At 39.0% G+C, this 18,565-nt stretch overlaps 1 protein-coding gene and 1 long non-coding RNA gene across 31 annotated transcripts in view; one reads left to right on the top strand and one right to left on the bottom strand.

Annotated features, from left to right (window-relative positions):
* The window catches only part of LOC114134834 (MAP/microtubule affinity-regulating kinase 3-like), a 50,956-nt gene that overhangs the window by 24,365 nt on the left and 8,026 nt on the right, over positions 1-18,565 (bottom strand). For all 30 annotated transcript variants that reach the window (XR_003593480.1, XR_003593481.1, XM_028001681.1 and 27 more), the window contains exons 3-8: positions 17,790-17,843; positions 7,177-7,225; positions 5,595-5,660; positions 3,407-3,477; positions 2,625-2,681; positions 536-772 (exon numbers count right to left, since the gene is read on the bottom strand). Coding sequence is in view for 28 of the 30 variants with exons in the window: in XM_028001681.1 (XP_027857482.1) it covers positions 536-772; positions 2,625-2,681; positions 3,407-3,477; positions 5,595-5,660; positions 7,177-7,225; positions 17,790-17,843 (534 nt within the window). In the remaining 2 variants the exon portion in view is untranslated. The remainder of the gene's footprint in view (positions 1-535; positions 773-2,624; positions 2,682-3,406; positions 3,478-5,594; positions 5,661-7,176; positions 7,226-17,789; positions 17,844-18,565) is intronic.
* On the top strand, positions 6,294-18,529 carry LOC114134836 (uncharacterized). The gene is made up of 2 exons (XR_003593482.1): positions 6,294-6,363; positions 18,484-18,529. It is a non-coding gene; the product is annotated as an uncharacterized LOC114134836 (long non-coding RNA).

Genomic DNA, 18,565 nt, shown 5'->3' with positions numbered 1-18,565 from the left:
ACGATATCAAGTTTCCAGGCTTGATATTTATTTCTCGATTATTAATCAGTTTAATATTTTTCTAATGAGACCACTGGCAACTGCGACTCAGCAAAAGAAAAATACTTATTGAATTGAAGCAGCCAATAAATCACCCAAAAATGTATGTATATGCTGACGATGATCTGCTGTTATTTCTTTCAAATCGTTAATAAGAACAAATCAAAATCCACTGCCATCTCATTCAGCCAACCATCTGTTTACACACTGAGAACATCAAGTAACTAGGCATCAATATTCCCAACAGGCTGGCACATTTGAATTACACCCCATTAATTAAAACAGAAGACATGGATTATAATCTATATCAACGTAGATTTTGAAAGGTTTTACATTAAACTGCTCTCTCACTTCATCATCTGTAATTACAAAATGCTAGAATACCTCAGAACTGTGCAGAGAGACTATAAGAGAAAATGCTCATGTGAACAAGTCAGAAACTTATTAAAACCTAGCCAGTAATTGGAGCATGAATTCACACACACTATGATCCTACCTTCAGGTTCTGCCCATCAAAGGGCAGGGAGCCACTGACCAGCGTGTACAGGATGACCCCCAGACTCCAGACGTCCACCTCCGGCCCGTCGTACTTCTTCCCCTGGAAAAGCTCCGGGGCCGCGTACGGCGGAGAGCCGCAGAACGTATCCAGCTTGTTGCCTAAAGTGAACTCGTTGCTGAAGCCGAAATCGGCAATCTTTATGTTCATGTCCGCGTCTAGTAACAAGTTCTCCGCCTTTGAATAAAAGAAAGGGGAAAACATTACATAAAGTACATCCGTTTGTTTAAGATGCACATTATGTGTTGTACATGTACCCAAAGTGAAACAGGATTGCTCCTGTAACCAGTGGTACTGCACCCATCACATACCACCAAACAACAAATCAAGACTGAACGATCCATACCATTTAGTAATAACCAAATGGTATGGATTTGGTTATTATTGGTTATTACCATTATGTTTGCTACTTTCACCCCATCAGCCCAGTGTTCTTTCAGCCTACGAAGGCAAAACTCTCACTCAGGTTGTGGTTAAGCTACTGAAAAGGACCAACTCTGTGATATCTCTGATCCGTAATAAATCACTTACAAACCAATATTAATCTCTGCATTCTCAACCTACAACAGAAAATGTTTTATGTCAGATTAATGAGGAGATGTATATGTTGTAGGTTTTCAAAAAGAAATGGGAATCTGGAAAAGCTGTGCTGGCAGGTCAGAGTATTACAAAAACGGTAGACGAGTGGCAAAGTTCTGACAGCAGGTTATCAAAAAAAAACCCAAAAAAAGCCTCTAGAATTTTAAAGTGAGCAATGCTGGTGACATGATGTTTAGAAGACAAATGAGAATTCTGAGAAAATGTTTATTTGTCCAGTAACCAAAGCATTAAACCGACACACAAGGCCAAGGTGTCGGTTGTCCTTTATCCAGAGTTAAACATATTTTTGCTGATCTTCTGTTGACTAAAGAGATTATGTTTTTCGGTGTTTACCTAAAGTCAATTAATTTTTTTCCAGTAGAGGTTACTTTGCGAACAGTTTTTTTTTTTTTTTTTAAAGAACTGAATCATTAGCAGAAGTTGCTAATGTTGCTACATGACTGCACATGTAGAGCAGGCAGAGGAGGCTGCTCTGAGCTCCTGTCTCATTAGCCTCTTCATGGATCATTGATGATCCGCAGAGGAAACCACTCAGCAGCTCCTCTTGGCTGAACGACGTTCTCTGCTCTACGGCTTAAAAAAAAAAAAAAAAAAAATCACGGAAACATGAATATTTACGCAAGGAAAGCACAAAGGGAGCGGCACGGCAGCGGATGTAGCAGGAGCCACGTGAGAACGGTCCGAGTCGTGGGCGTGTGTTTACAGACACACTCCAGTGGGACGCAGTGATCCAGCTCAAGACGAGTGTCGTCAGCAGGCGGCTTTCTGGTACGACGGCATGGTGAGGCCGAGTTAGGAAACGAGGGTCTGACCTTTTCTACCAAATAAACCAGACATGATTGGCCTTCCAGGTGGGGGTAGCATTAAGCCCTGCTATTATTGAAATTAATATTTTCAAAAGTAAAACTGTGCGTACTACTTTAAAACATTGTGCACTTTGGTGCACAGAGTAAAATTATGGAATAGTTTGGAGGAGAAGTTAAAGAAATGCTCTACTAAAAATCAATTCAAAACACTTTAGAAAAAAAAAAAGGATTAGATCAGACACTTTTATAAGGAGAGTAATTTATGGTTTGGAACTTGTATTGTTATCTTGATGAATAAAGCCCTGAAAATTTATTCTGTAATTATTGAGAAAGTGACAGATTAATGCAAAAATGATTCTTCTTCCAACTCCCCTTTCACTCATGTATAGTAAGTGTGGTAAGGAAATGTAAATTAATAAAATGTATTAAATCAAGTGAATAAACAGATTTTTTGTTTAGTTGTAGTAAAAAAGAAAAATATCTCCAATTTTTCCAGAGTATGTAAAGTTTGATCTCTAAGCCCAACTGTTGATTTCCAGTATTCAATACTTTAACTTTGTATTGAGAAGTGTGAAAACTTCCTGCGTGTGTTTTCAGGTTTGTGACGACGTTGCTGGACTCACCTTGAGGTCTCTGTGAACAATGTGCTTCTGGTGGCAGTACTGCACCGCCGATACGATCTGTACGGTAGGGGGGAGGGAGGGAGAGACGAGAAAGAGTTCAGCACAGTGTCTGCCGTTGGCTTGTCAAACTGTGATAAAGGATGTGGTGGAGAGCGCGATGCGGTCGGCGCCAACAGGAAAGATAATACTCTGTGGAGGTGGCGCTAAAGACAGAAGAGAGGTGAGAAAGTACAGGCAGAGGCTTTTCACCAACAAAGGCCGAGTCCTGCTGCGCCTTATAACACTTATTCAAACCCCTTCAGCTTTTAATGGCTCATTACAAAAGCAAACTTTTATGAGGTAAAGACGAAATAGTCCTGCAAGTATGAATGGCTTTCAGGTTTTATTAACACACAAATCCTTTGAAAAGTTGCATGAAGTTGTGTTTTGAATCTAAATTTTGGTCTGACCAGAGAACCTCCTTCTACATGTTTGCTGTATAATTTACATGGATCATGAAAACCTCAAGACTTCTTATGGCTGTCCTTTGCAATGACCAGGAAAGGCAACTTTATTTGGAAAGCATATTTCACCATCAGGGCAGTTTAAAGTGTTTTACACAATTAAGAGACAGAGAGGGAAAAAAAACAAAAAACAAGTGATGCATTGCTATTTAGTTAGTATTATTGGTACGGAGAACTGATTAAACTTCTCTGTTCAGTCTTCAGACAGGCAGCAGAAGGAGGCGGAGTCAGGAGCAGAGGTGTGAAACCAGAACACTGCAGGGGGAGAAAGTTAGGTACCTGTCTAAATTTAGCCCTGGCCTCCTTTTCCTTCATTCTTCCGTGTGCAACCAGGTAGTCGAACACCTCACCTGCAAATACAGACAGGGAGTGAGAAAGCGCCTGATGGCGGCCAGGGAAAGGTCGGGACTCCAAGTGGGAGAGAGACGTGCAGAAACCGAGCGATTCATGACTTCTAAAGCTCAGCAGATAAAAATAACATTCTCATGCAGCTGGCGCGCTACGCCCCCCATGTGTATGGTTTGAGGGCATTTCTTGAGCACACTGATGTGCTCTAACTCCAAACTGAGCCCCTCCTAGAGGCACAAAGCTGCTGCAGAGTTCCAGGAGCAGACGCTTCCCCGGTTAGCACGTCTAACCGGGGAAAGCTACAGCCGGTTGTGTTCTGAATCAGGCTGGCTGGGAACAGCTGCGTAAAGTTGAGAAAAAAAAAAGACAAAACCAGCAAAAAGCCTTTCTCTGTGCATCCTGAAAACATGAATGAAGGCCCACTCCTCACCCAAAGATTACCTGCAGAGGCCAGCACAGTGTGTGAGGGGGTGTGCGTGCGTGTGTGTGTGTTTGGATGTGAAAGCTTAATCATCTGTGAGCTCAGACTCAGGAGCCAATGAGAGAAAGAGATGGAGAGAGTGAGCTGACACCCAAAAAGCAGGCCAGCTGAGCTCTGAACACGGGAAAACATTCAAGGACAAAAAAGTTAGCAAGTTAGATAAGAAAAAAACTAAAGTGTAACACTCCGTTAGATCTGGGACTGGAGTTTGAGCTGAACAGAAATCTGGAACTATGATTTTCAGGTGGTAATTTAAGGTGCAAGGTAATAAATATCACCTAAATGTAGGAAAAATGCTAGTGTATCATTTAAACCAGGGGTCCTGATTTAAACGTACAGGATTTGTTGCTACAGGCTAAACGGTTTATTGAACTGTTTATATGTGTGGTTATTATTATTGCAATGGTAGAATATAATTTTCTAGCGCCTCAAATTTATGCTCTGCATATTGATAACATATCTAATCTTCCATATAAGCTCATCAAAAATGCTGATGATGCTGCTTGTGGGAGCATTGTGTGAAGCCAACTGGATTATAGAAAAGTTTATTTCAACTTCATTTGGAAATGTTGCTGGATCAGTACAAGAAGTTCAGAAAACTGGAAGATGTTTAAATTCACATATAATCTGGGAAGAATTAAAGCTCCCAAAATCTGAATCGGGTTTTACGACCACACAATTAAAAAAACCTTTTATTTAATTTATTTACATTTTAAAACATCTGTAAAGCTAAAACTAATCTAATTCATTTGATTAAAAAAAACATAGAAAGAAAGCCTGAAGATGTGAAAAAGTTGAGACTTTACAAAACCTTCAGCCTCCCAACTGCAGACACAGAAAAGGAGTACAACTGTAATAAATACAGATTGATTGCAGAGAAATACTTCTTTTTTTTTTATCCTAATATCTAAGCAACAAAATGACAGCATGATATAAAATTGTCATGTTCTTCCTCCCCTTCAACCGGCCCAGGTTTCACATATGTTGTTGCAGACTGAATGTTTTCCTATTACAATTCATAACATTTGATGAGAGTTAAGGAATTATACTTCAGATGTTAAAAGTTCGTAACACTGCATGCACGTGTCCCTAAATTCAAGTTTTGCTACCTTATTTTTACATTTAACACTGTGTAAATCTGATCCCCCCCCCTTTTGTGTGAGCGCTATAGTTTTCCTTTTAGACTAAAGAATGTGGCCTGTAAAGCAGCAGCAGCTACAACTGATTTTTAGTGGGGCGAGAAAAAGCACAAACAGCTAAGCAGTTTTCTTTTGGGGTACAAAGACTGCAGTTTTCTAGATTACTGCGGATTTTCCCTGAAAAGTGGATTTTTAGATCTTTGTGGAGACAGATAAGATCAGTTTCACTTAAAGGTATCAGCAAATCGCAGATCTCAGAAAATTAAGGAAATCGGGACCAATTTATCGGCTGACCAACGTATCAGTGCACTCCTACTTCTCAACAGTTTTGCTTCAACACCGTCAGAAAAACTTTCGCTTTGCCGTTGGGTGTAAAACTATGCGGCTTTCATGTTATCCCTCGATCTAACTAAGAAAATATTGGTGAAATGTGGCGGAGCGAGAGGAAGGTAGGGAGGGGTTTTATGTAACAACATGAGATGTAATCATTTCAGCTCACCTCCACTGGCGTACTCCATCACAAGGTAGAGGGTCCTCTCCGTCTCAATCACCTCAAACAGCTTGACTGCGGAAAGGAAGGACAGAGAGGGAAAACCATGAATTCAATTATATTGAAAAACCGGGAGGGGAGGAAAGAAACTAATTCATGGACACGAACAAGAGCCACGTGGAATAAAAATGGACCTGTGTGTGTGTGAGGGGGTAATGCAAGCATTGCATGGTGAGGCAAATCAAACCTCAATAAGTGCCGCACAAAAAATGGAGTGTTTTTTTGTTTGTTTGTTTCTGATTGCCGATACCAGCTGAGACCCGTTCTGCTACATGTGGAAAAGGTGGGAGAGTAAACAGAGATGAAGAGAGGGATCTCTCTTATTATTCTGATCACGTTTCCTGCAGAGGAAATTATGGGGCGAGAAGCAAGGAAATGAAAAATTAAATCATCGTCAAATCTTGTTAAATGTTAAAAGCTGTGACTACGCCGCACAATACAGCAGGTTAAGTGATTTGTCAAAAACGAAGGAGGAAAAAAATGTGGATGCTTAATATCAAGTTAAATATTGTATATTGAAAGGACAAAAAGAAAGGACTAAAAATGTTTTTATTTTGGAAGCAAGATATAAAACTAATCTAATCAACAAATGTTTAATAAAAAAAAGAAAACATTCCTATTAGGTTATAAGGAATAATGTGCTTTTTAACGTCCCATATGCATATAATACACCTATAAAGGCTTATTACTTAAAGGGGCAGTATTAGGTGTTTTCCAGGTAAAAAATGACATTTTATAGCACAGTCAAGTGCAGTAACTATATTAACTTCAGAAGTTAGAAAAATGCTGCATATACCAAATATGACGTAAAAGAAATGTTACTTTGTAACTTAATGCCTTGAAATTGGGTCTCTGTCTCTTTAAAAACCTCTGCTCTGTCTGAAGCTCTGCATTCAGGAAGTCATCACAACATGGCTCCTCTATTATCCTTTATCGTTTTTACCAGCGTTGATCAGAGAAGTAGCTTCTATAATGAGCTCAGCAGATCCACCAGCTGTTTGCTAATTGCTGCTGGCTAGTCTGAAGGAGCTGAGTGGGGGAAGGCTGCTCTGTGAGGTCAAAGAGAATAGCATAACATGATGTAAAGGTAAAAAAAAAAAAAAAAAAGGGATTTTACATAATATCGCCCCTTTAAACTAAAATCTTAGCATAATCCTTCATCTTTTATTTCCCATCATAAAATCAACCTCCTTTCTTTGACTAGGACTAGATTGCTAGAAGCTCTGTTTGGTTCTCAGCCATGATTGGTCAGCTGAGCCTTTGGAAAGCGAGGCGAGAGGCTGAAACAAAGACTAACTTAAAAGAGTGGTGTCGCTTTTCCAGGAATACCTTATGAAATGTTTAATTAAATGTCTGACAATGTGTGTGTTCGAAACATACAAAGTTACCAGACCTTAATTTGAGCAACGATCTTAACTTTCAAAATCATATTTTTAGCTTTTCACATGTGGACACAAGCGTCTCGCATCCTAAACCCTTTCAGTGTGATGTTGCCGTCTCTCTGTGTGAAAGTTATGAAAGATGCACTTACCAATATTGGGATGATTTAAGATCTTCATTATTCTAACTTCTCTGAAAAGCTGTAAATGACAGACAAACAGAGTTAGATTAAATACTCTCATATCTTTGTGAAAAATGAGGCTGAAACACAATAAAACACCAAATCTATAATTTGTGCCATTTATAACCCAATCGTTATAATCCATGTAATTTTATTGTATGGTTTCTACAATGACTGAAGTTTATTATTAATATTATTATTCACAAAGAAATCTTATACAGAAATTTTACTGATTTCCTGCCAAAAAAACCCCAACTTATGATAAAATATTACGCCAGAGTAAACAGATCTACGAAGCCCAAAGTATTTTATTTTCTCTAACCCCCAAATAAACCACACCCAAATTATTTTCTTTGTCCCCAGATTAAACTGCTCAATTTGTTTTCTAAAAGTTGCAAAAACCCTTAATTTATTCATTCATGTCTGCCTTTCTGGTTGATATAATTTCAAAAAAGCTGCCAAACTGGGAGGGTCAACCAGTCTGACCAGGAACAATTTCACTAAATTCAATCAGAGGAGCGGCAGCCAGAACCGCTGCACCATTTGGCTGCACATCCAGAGAAGCACATAGAAGGATGCATTATTAACCAGCTGTTCACTACGACATGCTCTTCCATCCCATAAAAAGCTAAAAAGGATTCAATCTTTCATGAGTTGGGGGCGTGGAGGGGGGGGGCGCCATGACGTGGTCAGGCGTGCTGATGAACCGAACGCTGCAGATGAAACTGGAACACAAAAACAAACCACCACTTCCTTTTTGCGACCGAGCAAAATGATGCGACAGAAGTTCTGCTGCATTGTCTTCACAGAGGGGAATATTACAAACAAAACCAACAACTTTTTCTGGGAGTTATCAAATATTGTCATTTGTGGGGGGTTTTTTAAAAGTGATTTGAAATTGATTTTATTAGCATATTCTGGTCCAGTGATAAACACTTGATTGTATGACTCAGAGTCTGTACTGTAAAAATACATCACTGGATTGTTTAGCGAATGTTTTTTTAATGAAAGAAAATAGTGTAGCTAAAAAAAACTATCAGCTTTACCACAATAATTGTGTCATAGCGACTCTGAATACTTGCAACGTATCAAACAAATTTTGTTTAGTGAAAAACTTGCATTAATACATCATGTTAATTCCTACAAACTAAACGCAGACGGACTCGCCACCATTACATCACTAACAGGCCTCAGTGGGGGGTTTAGTCATTTTATTTTAAAAAGTGGAACTTGTATATTCACTGCTAAGGCTGAACAATCGATTACTGAAATAATCAACTAATTTAGTAATCAATTAATGGTTACCTGGAGTACAGAGATTCTAGAGCAATTAAGCCTAAACTGCACAAAAATATACACATTTTGCAACCAAGATGAAAAACCTTCTAGGTGTTTGGATATGTTCTACTCTTCAAGTCTCAGTTTTAGCTTCACCTGGTTCAAAGTATGAAGAAAAAAAAAAAGTCCTAGTAAGTACGTTTTATTAAGTGGTTATTCAAAAAAACAAAAAAATAGCCAACAGTAGAGTCAAATATTTATTTTCCTACGCACATAAATACTTTAATTTATTTGTTGTGCATTTTTAACATTGTGAAAAATAAGCTTCAGAAAAAGCTACAGAATGTGCCAATTTTATTATCGATCAATCAACAGAATAATTGATCACTAAACTTGTCAACTGCAGCCGTGTTCATTGCGTAGTCATGTTTCAGCTGTTCATTTGAAAAATTCTAGTTAAAACTCAAAATTTAGCTCTGAAAATTACAATAAGAAAATATATAGAAAAAAAATTGTATTTTCAACAAAGATGGTTTTTAATAGCCTACAAAATCATGAGTAAGAGAAATATGTCAAAAATCCATTTTTCATTAAGTTAGAATTTATTGGTTCTACTTACTACATGGAAATAAACCCCGTGGGGAGAAAGAAAACGTTTGTTGCGGAGCGTTGCACACGGGTTGGGATTCTTTTCATTAGCATCCACAAAAAATAATCATTTCCCATTGTGAATGTCATTTAGAGACAAAAAACTGAATGCATGAAACGGCTCGCCCTGGCCCAGCGGTATAACTAAAGACACCGCAGCAGGCAGAGTGTGTGAGCAACAGGCAGAGGTGTGTGGACAGATTCAGGCTGGTAGATGTACTGGGACACTTTCTGCCCAGAACCCTGCACTGCTCTGCTCTGCCTAAAAGGCTAACAGATGGTGATAAACAGCGGGGGCCGTTTTCAAATTCAGTGAGGCTTCGACCATTGGGTCGCCTTGGAGCACACACGCACACACACGCCCACACACGTCTGACCCACGTTTCTTTTGGGAAATAAAGCAATCTTTGATTCTAGATGTAATCACTTCACAGCGACCCCCAGTAGATAAACTGCTGATTCATATCAGTAAGACACTAGAGTGTGTTTGGAGTCACAAACACACTCTAGTGTAGGGGTGGGCAATCCTGGTCCTCGAGGGCCGGTGTCCTGCAACTCTTAGACGTCTCCCTGGTCCAACACACTTGAATCCAACAGCTGAATCACCTCCTAAGTGCAGTCAAGTTCTCCAGAGTCCTGCTAATGACCTCATTATTTGACTCAGGTGTGTTGAAGTGGAGATGCATCTAAAAGTTGCTGGACACCGGCCCTCAAGGCCTGGAGTTGCCCACCCCTGCTCTAGAGTGTGTTTGGAGTCCAGTTCAAACTGGACTCCAAACTTTTGTCTTTAAAACTGGACCGTTTTAAAGCTTCAATCAGACCTGAAGCTTTAAAACGGTCTGAGACACGGAGCTGCTGATTTTCCAGGCATGGCGGGTTCTGACCAGCAAAACAACAAGCTTATCATTTCATCAAAGGTGATCTGAAAGTGAATAGTCAGGACAAATCTTTCATGTTACAAGGTGATGCAGCTCGGTGAGTCAGACTGAAGTCTGGTGAAACGAGTCCAACAGCTTCCCATGGCGGTACATCGACTCCCGTTCGGTACGAAAATAAAATAGCACAGAATGTCACCAAGTTTATCATCTGGACTCGTTTCAAGAATATTCAACACCACTGAGATACATATGATCATTTAGGAAATATCGCCTGTTCAATAGCTTGTATATTGAAAGGTTAAAACTAATTTACTCGCCAGTTGTGAATGTTGCTCAAGTCCAGTTAATCTTCTAAATAAAAAGAACAAAGAAAGACAACGAGAAGATTTGACCAGTTCTGTGTAGGCTAGTTTCAATCGAACTCTAAGTTAACAGCATTTAACCGCGTTACTCTGAACTGTAGTAGAAGCTTTTTTCCTTTTTGCACAGTCATGTTCAAACAGCCGACGGCAGGCCATCCCATCTTTTACTGTGCCAGAGTTTTACGGGTAAAAACCTGCAGGTTCTTTCTGCTGGCACTGAGCGGTGTGAAAGTAGAGATCAATGCCGCATGTGTCTGGCAATATCGCTTCAACCTCAGGTACTGTACAGATTCAGCCTGAAATACAATTAATGCAGGTCAATAAATAAAGCAAATTTTACAGGTCAAAATAAATAGGAATCGGGAATCTGTTCTTTGGCTGTTCAGAGTACCGGCAGAAGGTTTGTAACTATAAAAGATTTTACTAGACGATAAATTGTCCCAGAAATTATTGCGATATAACGATAATGCTGTTTGAGCCCATTTCCAAGTAATAATAATGGTAATCGCAAAATAATGCAAAAACTATATTCTCAAAGATTAATAAACTTCAAATTCTAATGAACATTTAAAACTGGAAGACGTCTTAAATACCCAAATTAAATAACAGAAAAAACCAAATAGAATGAATCATGAATCTTTGTAAACAAAACTGTCCTTCAACAAAAAAATAAGGCCTAGATGAAACCAAAGCATCATTCTGAAGACTTAACCAGTTTTTGGTATTAAGAGACGAGAGAAAAACCATAAATCACGCAAATGAAAATCATTGAGCTCGTTTTAATTTATCATGCGATTAATTGATTTATTGTTTATTGCGACAGGCCTAATTGGCAGATTTCAGCAAGACAAATTCAAGACTTTTTAAAAACCTTTTTAATACTAGCTTGAATGAAATTTAAACTAGAAAAAAAACTAGAAATAAATGGTTAGGTAAAAGAACGCTAGAGTGAAATAAGGTAACCACACTATAAACTAGGTCAAGGACAAAAACGTGCCACTGCAACAATGCGCGGCGTGCTCTGACTACATCCATTTTGTCATCAATATCAGGCGCCTTCAGGGGAAGCAACACACAGCTCGAAGCTAAAAATCACAGACGCTGTTGACTTTCACAAGCTAGAAGACCAAAAGGAGAAACCGAGTCTACACGCTCCCGTATCCACTACAACTGATCCGGGATGTATAAATAAGTCTGAGTGGACTAAACATTAGATCACTTCCTGGGTTTTATTTTTATTTGTGTGCTTTTGGAAGCCTCCGTTCCATCCGGTTACAGGCTGAGCGATGAGTCACAAACAACAAATTACAGCCTCTGGAGTTTTAACCGAGACGAAGATGTGTGTTTGCTGTTTATTGCAGCAAAGCCACGTTGTTTATCTCAGCTAGGACTCTGAACAGGTTCTGTTCAGCTCAGCCCGTCACTGGGATCCTTCAGCTCTCGTCTGGACAAACAAATCAGCCTGAACGAACAAATCCTTAAACTAACAGATGAGGACACTACAATATGTAATCGCTGGGTCTGCGTCCAGCCAGAACGTTTCAGCGCAAGAAATCTGAAAAGTCTGAACAAGCCATGCTCCTGGTGTGGGAAGTTCTGACGTAAAACAGGGAATCAAAACAGATTGGTTTACTCATGCACTAAACTGTTCCACAAAAAAAAAAAAAAAGTTGGGATGCACCAGTATTAATACTGCTGTTATGACCGATAACCGATATTATATATATATATATATATTTCCTTACACTTTTGACACTTTTAGAAGAGACCACATCATCCACATTGCTTTTCTGATTTAATTAAAGGTCTTCATAAGTTAGGGCTGGACGATACGGCTGGAAAAACATATCATGATTTAAGAATTTCTCAACAGTCGATATCATAAATTATCAAATAGTTTTTTGTTTTAAATATCTGAAACATTACCAAACTAGTGATGTGACCTGCTATTGTTTTATCCACAGTTTTCTCTCTACGTCATTGGTTTTTATTTTTTTTACCCCTCCAGGGGGTCTTTTGTGGGCTCTAGTGTCCCTTATATGATAGTAGGCTGACAGGAAACAGGGAAGGAGAGGGGGGAAGACATGCGGCAAATGTCGTCGGGTCCGGGAGTCGAACCCGCGACGGCCGCGTCGAGGACTCAAGGCCTCCAAATACGGGTCGCGCTAACCGCTACGCCACCACGGCACGCCCATTGGTTTTTATTTTTAAACGGCTATAAGACACGGTGAAGAAACCTGAAACTGCTGCTGCGCAAGTTACTCAACAGGTTGTTGCTAGGTAGCCAAACCGTGAGTGACTTAATCAATGCAACCAACTTTTTTTTTAGCTCGCCGTGAAAGGCTGAGCAGCTATGCTCTTCCCTCTGCCTACAACCCCCAGAATGCTCTATGGTTCTGGATCGGAGTTCAGTGAATATTCTACATATTGAATTTTTTAATCAGACATATTGCCTATTAATATTGATCACGTCTATCGCAATACATACAGTTAGATTTATTGTCCAGTCCTACTCAGAACACTTGATCACCATCACTTTACTGTACAAATATCACATGACCATCACTCTACCCTCCCCCTCCTGAAACATATTCTGGTTGTTAATGTTGATCCAGTTTTACAAAGCGGATCATAATGTGGGGCGGCTTGCTAAAGAAAAGCCACCCCACATTATGATCCTGCCACCACTGTGTCACTGTGTGATCGGAGGCTTTAGTTTGCTGCCAATAGAAAAATGCATGTAGGCCAAAAGGTGTAAAAGTCAGTTAGTGGGCCTGAATCTAATTTAGGGGTTCTGGATGTAGAGGAGGCTGGATATATTTGCACACCACACTCTTCAGAGATTTTTTTCTTTAAAAAAATAAATAAATAAAATGGAATCAATGTATCAATTTCATTTTAATGTTATGTGCCAATACTGCTCTTATGCTACTGTTGGTCAGACCTGAAAAACATTGAAGGGGTACTGAGTGCATATGCAGGGCTCAGTAAGTCCTCAGTTCTCTTCACGTCAGAAAACCAAAAAACACGTCGACTTAAATGAGCCTCAATGGTTCAGCCTCCCACACAGGCTGGAACAGGGAGGCGATGAAGATTAATTAACTCTTTGTTATTCCTTACTTAGGGGAGCTTTTACTTTGAGAACCTGAAGTAAACAAGGGATGGTTTTCTTAAATGACTAAGCTCTGCATTTAATCCAACACAATGGATGAAAATGATCCGAGTTCAAATATATTACCTAAGCAAAGCAGTTATGAAAAACAAAATCTTCCAACAAAAAACATTTTTAACCTCCACCTTCTGTTTTCTTCCTAAAAAGAAGAAAAGAAAAAAATTTTCATACATGTCAAAAACAGCAGCACAGATTTACACTCCACATTCAGTGGGCTCACTGTTGTGCTAGTATTGGCTAATGTTAGCTTACGTCAGAAGATACTGGGGCATCACAGACATTAATGGGTCAACATGCTAACTTTAGCTTGGGAAATTCATTTCGAACAACAACTGCCTTCGGCTGAAGTTATATAATCCTGATTTAAAGCAGCTGGTTAATTAAAAATAAAATAAACTTCTTAATGGCAGTACCTGATGTCTGATTAAACAACGCAGTAAGATGACAAAAACAAGTTGGTTTTTTTTTTTTTGGTTTGGGTGAAGATTTGTTGTGATTTAATAAGAAAAGTGTGCATGCTAACAGGCTTAGCTTTAAGCCTCCTCTGTTTACATTTTGTCAAGACTTAAGAGCTGAACTCCCACCTTGACCTTTGACAGCGATCCCATCCAGAGCTTTGGAGAGTTCAGATGCGTCATCTCAACCATGCATAACAATTAAATTACTGAACGGACATCTTTAGGTTCTAAAGACAAAACACCCTCCTCACTAAGCCATCAGCCTCTCAACCATTTCCACTGTTACGTAAAAGACCAGTCTAATTCAGGTTGGCTGTTTTTCTGGAGCGCTGGCTGACAATCCTGCATCACCCCGACCAAATGGTCAAAATCAGCTGGAACGGCACTTCTGGAAAGACACTTTCTACAACAGATGAAGGGAATTATTACCACAGAAGGGACAGAGGGAGGGCAGCACCGATCGTAGTTTTCAGGCCGATCAGAGATCTTTAAAAAGCCTCAATTCCTGATTCTGATCTTAGCAGATACCGATTTCTTTTTTTGTCAGAAAAATCACTAAATATACATTTAGTGATTTCCAAGCTCACTGTTGTCAGCTTTAAAAGACACTAAGCTGACAACAGTGAGGTGACTATTGTTAACTCCCCGTCATTCAGTCTTCTTAAATAATATTGGCTGTCGCAATAAGCAATTAATCAATCGCATCATTAAATTGGCTCCATAATTTCAATCCTTGATCTTTACTGACAGGAAATTTATTTACAGACTTGATAATCCATTTTATTAGTGGTTTTGATTGGAATTCAGGTTTATCTTCTTTTTATTTACCGTTTTTGGTTGTTATGTTTTAATTTGGATATTTAACGTATCTTCCAGTTCCAGTGTGAAGTGATCTGTGCAAAATTAACCAAACTTGCGTTGTTATGACATTGTCAATCTATTACTTGGAAATGATGTCAGGACAACAATATTACAGTTCATCGAAATAATTTCTGGGGCAATTTAACATTTGCTGCTATGACAACCAGTTGATGAGATCAGCTTTACATGGAAGTGGTATATTCCCAGCCAGAAACGTCCTTAAAAAACAAAACTAAGATAAAATTTACTCTTTATTTGTTAAATGAATAAAGGGATGACCAGCATTACATATATTTAGTGCTTTATAATCAGCGCAAAATCTTTCTTTGTTTGAACAAATAAAATATAAAACGTATTGCTGATGGGCCTAAAATATGTCGTAATATTTTAGGCCTGGCTGTACCTAGCCCTGTATCCTAGCTCTGCTATGTTGCTATTGTAGTCCTTTCTTGTGATTTAGTCATGGTCTATGATGCCAAACTGTATAAATGTGACCTCAGTCCATCACTACCTTTAACAGTTATGGATTCTGAGGTCCAGACTGACGAGGAATTTGCGACATTCCAGGTCAAAACTGTAATTTTATTGGGAATTCCGGTAAAATATTCCATCATTCAAGCGCACGGAGTGGAATGTACCTTTAGTTTGGTAAATTAGCTCATTAACTGTTGGGTAAAAGAGTGTTTTAAAAGAATGGGTGAATGCTGATAAAGCCTCTGTTAACGCCTGGCTGAACCAATCCGTGGCTGGATTTCCTTCATCTCAACAAGAAAAGGAAAAGAGAAAACAGTCAGTTTGTCTATAAATGGAAACATGACATGAACATGACTTCAAGTATTTTTTTTTAGGATCAACGTGCTCTGCTTCCTTAAAATAAACATTAAAAGAAGTCAAATTCTTTCTGGAACGGCACGAGGAATAATCTGACAACTATGTTTTTTTGGGGGTTTTTTCTTGGCGGTGACAAAGCAGGAACCTAAAAACAACAAGAACCGACACAAAGGCTTCACGCCTTGCGTTTCTGTGAACGGCGGCGTCATGACTCAGTGTCTTTGTGTCACAGCAAACGCCAAAGGGCCCGGGCCCCTGAGCTTCAAAGGCAACAATCAATGGAGCTTTGGAAAAACTGATGGAAAACCACTGGCCGAGCACAGAGGGAGACCAGGGGCAGAGAGGAGAGCCGGGAGGCGGGGCCGGCATCAGCAGCGGCCGTTCGCCGCTCTCATCTGTGTGACGGTTTCAAAAGAACGAGTCGATGCTGCTCTCATTTCCCCGAAAACTTCAGGGCCGGGAGTCACAGAGGCATGATGGGACAAAACACTCGTCTGCCTCATTAGTGAGGACAAGTCCCCCGTCAAAGACACGGGAAACAGAGCTCAGGTTTAACTCGCAGACTGATCATCTAAGAGCAGAAAACAAAGTTCCTGCAGGCTTCAGAAAGTCAAATTTAAGACTTTTTAAGACCTTTTTTAAAATTGCACCTTGAATTAAAGACAAAAAGAATTTATGGGTTGGTAACAGAAGTGAGCCAGAAGGAAAACCAAACCTCAAAGCTACATTTGCACTTACCCATGATACACAGAAAAGTTTAATGTTAGCAGCTAGTTAGCGGCAGCCTCAAAAACCTCCAGTCACAGAAGGACATAAAGATGTCTACACATGACTCAAAACTGCTACTGAAAAAAAATATTTTTTTAGTTGGAGAAATTACAAATTACTTTTTTTAAAGACCTTTTTAATCCCATCTTGAATTAAATTTAAGACAGAAAAAAAACTATAAATGTAGGAATGTTTAGGAGATACTCCTGCTTTGTTATTAAGAATCAAAAAGTCCTATAATGCCAAGGTTAAAAAAAATTGTCTTTTTTCACAGAATGCACCTAGCCTTGAATAAATTAGGCAACAGGAAATAAATACTGTTTTGTTTTTTTTTGCTGTAATCCCATTTTTATTTGTCTGGTCATTAATGCTACTAATGACATGCAACCACAAACAGACTTCTGTGTGAGCAGTTTATAACCCCAAAGCTGCAGAAGAAGAATGCAGAGCTCCGTTTACAGAATGACCCTTCAAACTGCAGACACTTTAAAATCATATCTGATTTAGTTTAGTGAGACAGTTTAGATATTTCTGGGGGGCGAAAAGTTTGGAATTGGGGCCAGACTGCCCAGAAAAATAAAATAAAATAATAACGTAAAAATATTATCACATAGGTCACGTTTGGGGAAAAAAACAAAAACAAAGTAGGTTTGGGTCACATTTGCCTGCTGTGTGAATGTGTTCTAGTGGTCCAGTCAAAGTCCAGATGGAAAGCATCCTTGGTAAGCCTTGATAATTCACCTGAACCGACAGTCTCTATTCAGTCTGAATGAGCTGAAGATATTTTGTAAAAAAAAAAAAAAAAAGAAGACAACACTGAATGGAGGTGGTCTAAATATAAATGCACGCCACACCTTTCAGACTTTTGTGAAAGAAAACAAAGACAAGTTTGATTTTCCTTCCACTTCACAGTGTGACTGTGTGGGCACGCGGCACAAAAACACACCAGAGCACACTGAGGTTTGTGGTTGGAACAGGACAGAATGTGAAAAAAAGGTTCAAGCGATACAAAGACTTTTGCCAAGAACAAATGAAAACCAACCCAGCTACGACCACCAGCCAGGAAGACGACAATTACATTCATTCATCGTGGAGGTTAAGACGCTGGAGAAACTGGGGAGAAAAAAAAAACCTCTTCTATGTGTAGTGAGAATGATCAGATGTTTTTTTAGATTCAAATCGAATGCAAAGGTCATGATAACGCCGAGTCATCTCAACTTCACGAGCCAGAAAAGCCACAAGGTTACAGTCACATCTCTATACTAACCCAGCAGAAGCTGCTTGCTAGGTATAATTTATACAGAAGAGTCTGGAGAGAGCAAATTACCTTCTGAAGGCTGTTTGGGTTCAGCTGTGTCTTGTCTATTATCTTAATTGCCACCTGTGGAGAGGGAAAAAAATGATAACTTAGCCAGAGGTGGAAAAGTGTGAAAAAAGATGGAGCCAACACCTGTGTAATTGAAAACAACACACGAATTGGAGCTCTATAAACCAAAGTGACTGTAGTGCTACCATTCACAGAGTTTAGAGGCCGTCTGAAAGCACAACGGAGAGGAATGTCAATCATTCCTGAAATCAAACGCTCAGCAGCAGCAGCAGCAGCAGCCTGGCTGAACAACAGATTCAGCAACCCGATTTCAAGTCTTCATTTCAAAAATTAGATCCCGTACAATTTAAATTCAATCTATAATTATACAGTTAAATCTACAATATTTACTTTTCACATGTTATTACTTTAGTTTGTGCATTTGTAATTTATTTATTTTTTATATTTCAAACTTCAAGTCTGTTTTTCCAATTTCTATATTTTGCTACAAGCTATCTTTACATTTAAAATCAAAACAAAGACTACTTTAATTTTTAAATGTGGAATTCTATTTTTATTTCTGAATTTTGCAAAATTCTTATTTTGTTTCTGATTACATTCCCTTACTTCTAATCTGATTTTAAATTACTTCATATAACTAAATTTCTCATTTCTACAGCTGTAACTTAGAGGGGCAGTATCAAGTGTTTTCAAGGCGCATCGTGCCATTTTATATCACACTAAAGTAACTGTTACCTTCAGTAGTTATAAAAATGCTGTATATAACTCAAATATAA

The sequence above is a fragment of the Xiphophorus couchianus genome, chromosome 19 (genome assembly GCF_001444195.1).
Source record: "Xiphophorus couchianus chromosome 19, X_couchianus-1.0, whole genome shotgun sequence".
NCBI lineage: Eukaryota > Metazoa > Chordata > Actinopteri > Cyprinodontiformes > Poeciliidae > Xiphophorus > Xiphophorus couchianus.
The sequence above is the reverse complement of the archived record's forward strand: the minus strand, read 5'-3'. Positions and strand labels throughout refer to the sequence as shown.